At 52.2% G+C, this 1,912-nt stretch overlaps 1 protein-coding gene across 1 annotated transcript in view; it reads right to left on the reverse strand.

The window, feature by feature from the left end:
* Positions 1-956: 956 nt before the first annotated feature.
* LOC108509761 (mucin-1-like) overlaps positions 957-1,912 on the reverse strand; it is a 13,883-nt gene continuing 12,927 nt past the window's right edge. The window contains exon 4 of the mRNA XM_017839337.1: positions 957-1,472. Within this exon, the coding sequence (XP_017694826.1) occupies positions 1,096-1,472 (377 nt within the window). The 3' untranslated portion in view covers positions 957-1,095. The remainder of the gene's footprint in view (positions 1,473-1,912) is intronic.

Consider the following 1,912-nt stretch of genomic DNA (forward strand, 5'->3'; position numbering starts at 1 on the left):
CTGGATGTGGCATCAGTGCCATGGGCTGGGAACCACGGCGGGGTTGGATCAAGGGTTGGGCTGGATGATCTCGGAGGTCCCTTCCAACCCAGCTGATTCTGGGATTCTGGGATTCTATGAACATGGATTTCTCACACTTAAAACATCTCCATGGGCATGGAGGTCGTGGCTACTGGGAAATGATCCAGAGCTGGGAATCTGGATCCCAGTGACTTCAGGAAAGAAATAAAAGGCCTGGCACCCACAGGGAACAAAAATCTCCCTCGGCCACTTAAATACAACCCGAGATGTTTTAGGTTTCCTTCATCACTCTGATTTTGCCTAAAGTTTTTCTTGTGGTTGGAGCATTTGCAACAAACAGACTCCATTCGCGAGACAAACTCCGTGTGATTCATCCAATCATTCAGTTATTAAAAAAAACAACCAAAAACCCTCTAAAACAGAGAAAATGTGTATTATTTGTTCATAACACAGCCCTGAGCACACACACAGAGAAACCTGGGGGTTCCCAAAGGCAGCCAGAGCACGGAAATGGGAGTTTATTTAGCTTTTGGTGTCAAAAATGCCCCCTCACTGCAGCTCCAGGCCCGAGGTCAAACAACCAGTGTGGGGCCATTAAAGGAGGGATTAAAAACCAGCACAAAAATCTCCCTTCCAGTAAAACCTCACTAAACCAGAGCTGTCCTAAAAGTCCCACGGCTCACCTGGAATTTCCTGGAGGGTGAGACACGGGAGTGGAGCATTTTCTTCCCGCTGAACGCTCTGATGTGGCGTTTTTGGCACATCCTGGGATTCAGCAGGACCCACCCAACACGAAGGATCCCAGATCCACTCTGGGAACCCCACAAGGGCAGGGCTGGGTCACGGAACCATGGAATGCTTTGGGTTGGAAGGGACCTTAAAGATCATCTAATTCCAACCCCCTGCCATGGGACGCACTCCACAATCCCACCTTACTCCAAGCCCAGTCCAACCCGGCCTCGGAGACTTCCAAGGATCCAGGGGCAACCACAGCTCCTCTGGGCGCCCTGCGCCAGCACCACCAGGGAATTCCCTCCCAGTATCCCAATATTTAGCCTCTTCCAGTTAAAATCCTTATCCCCTTGTCCTCTCGCTGCCATCACTGGGCAAATCAACCTTTTGAGGGAACGATTTCCCAAGGGAAACCACGGAACTCTCACCGCTTCCCGCTCGGCCGTCGTCGCCTCGAGCTTGGGATGGGTCGCGCTCCGGACCTTCCTGCACCTTGTTTTTCACCGGAGTCGGGGCTCTCTCGGCACGAGGCACCTCCATGGGAATGGGAACGGGGCCAGGAATAGGACTGGGGGCGTGTGGGCTCTCCGCAGCCTTCGCTCTCTTTGCTGCTGGACCGGGAGCGTCGGGAGAATCGGGAACGTCGGGAGCAACGTTTCCCTTCTCCGCGGGCTTCTCCGGGGATTTGCGGACGATTCTGGCAGCCAGGACCTCGGCACCTGGGACAGGGGGGAGAGGGAGGACATGCCTTGAGGGTTGGAACGTGTTAAAAAGGCAGATTATAAAGGAATCAGGGATAAAGTTCAGCCCGGGAAGGGGGGGAGGTGTTTGTAAGGTTTGTTTGACTTCTCGTTATCCTGCTCGGATTTAATGACGGTAATAAATCCAGGGCTCGTGTCCCTGGCACTTGGAAGCAAAGGAAGGGAACAACATCCACTTTCAGGCATTTCACTGACATTCCCTGAGTTCCCTCTTTTTTTCCTTCAGTCCTCCTTCCCAGGAGAACAAAAGACTGAGGAAACATTTCCACAGATTTGTCTGGATGCTGCCAGGAGCTCTGGGCACCTTGGGAAAGGGGGAAGACTAAAGAGGAATCAGGAATAAAATCAAGCCTGGGAAGGGGGGAGATGTTTGTATGATTTGTTTGACTTCCCATTAT

The sequence above is a fragment of the Lepidothrix coronata genome, unplaced genomic scaffold (assembly GCF_001604755.1).
Source record: "Lepidothrix coronata isolate B3197 unplaced genomic scaffold, Lepidothrix_coronata-1.0 Scaffold400, whole genome shotgun sequence".
Lineage (NCBI taxonomy): Eukaryota > Metazoa > Chordata > Aves > Passeriformes > Pipridae > Lepidothrix > Lepidothrix coronata.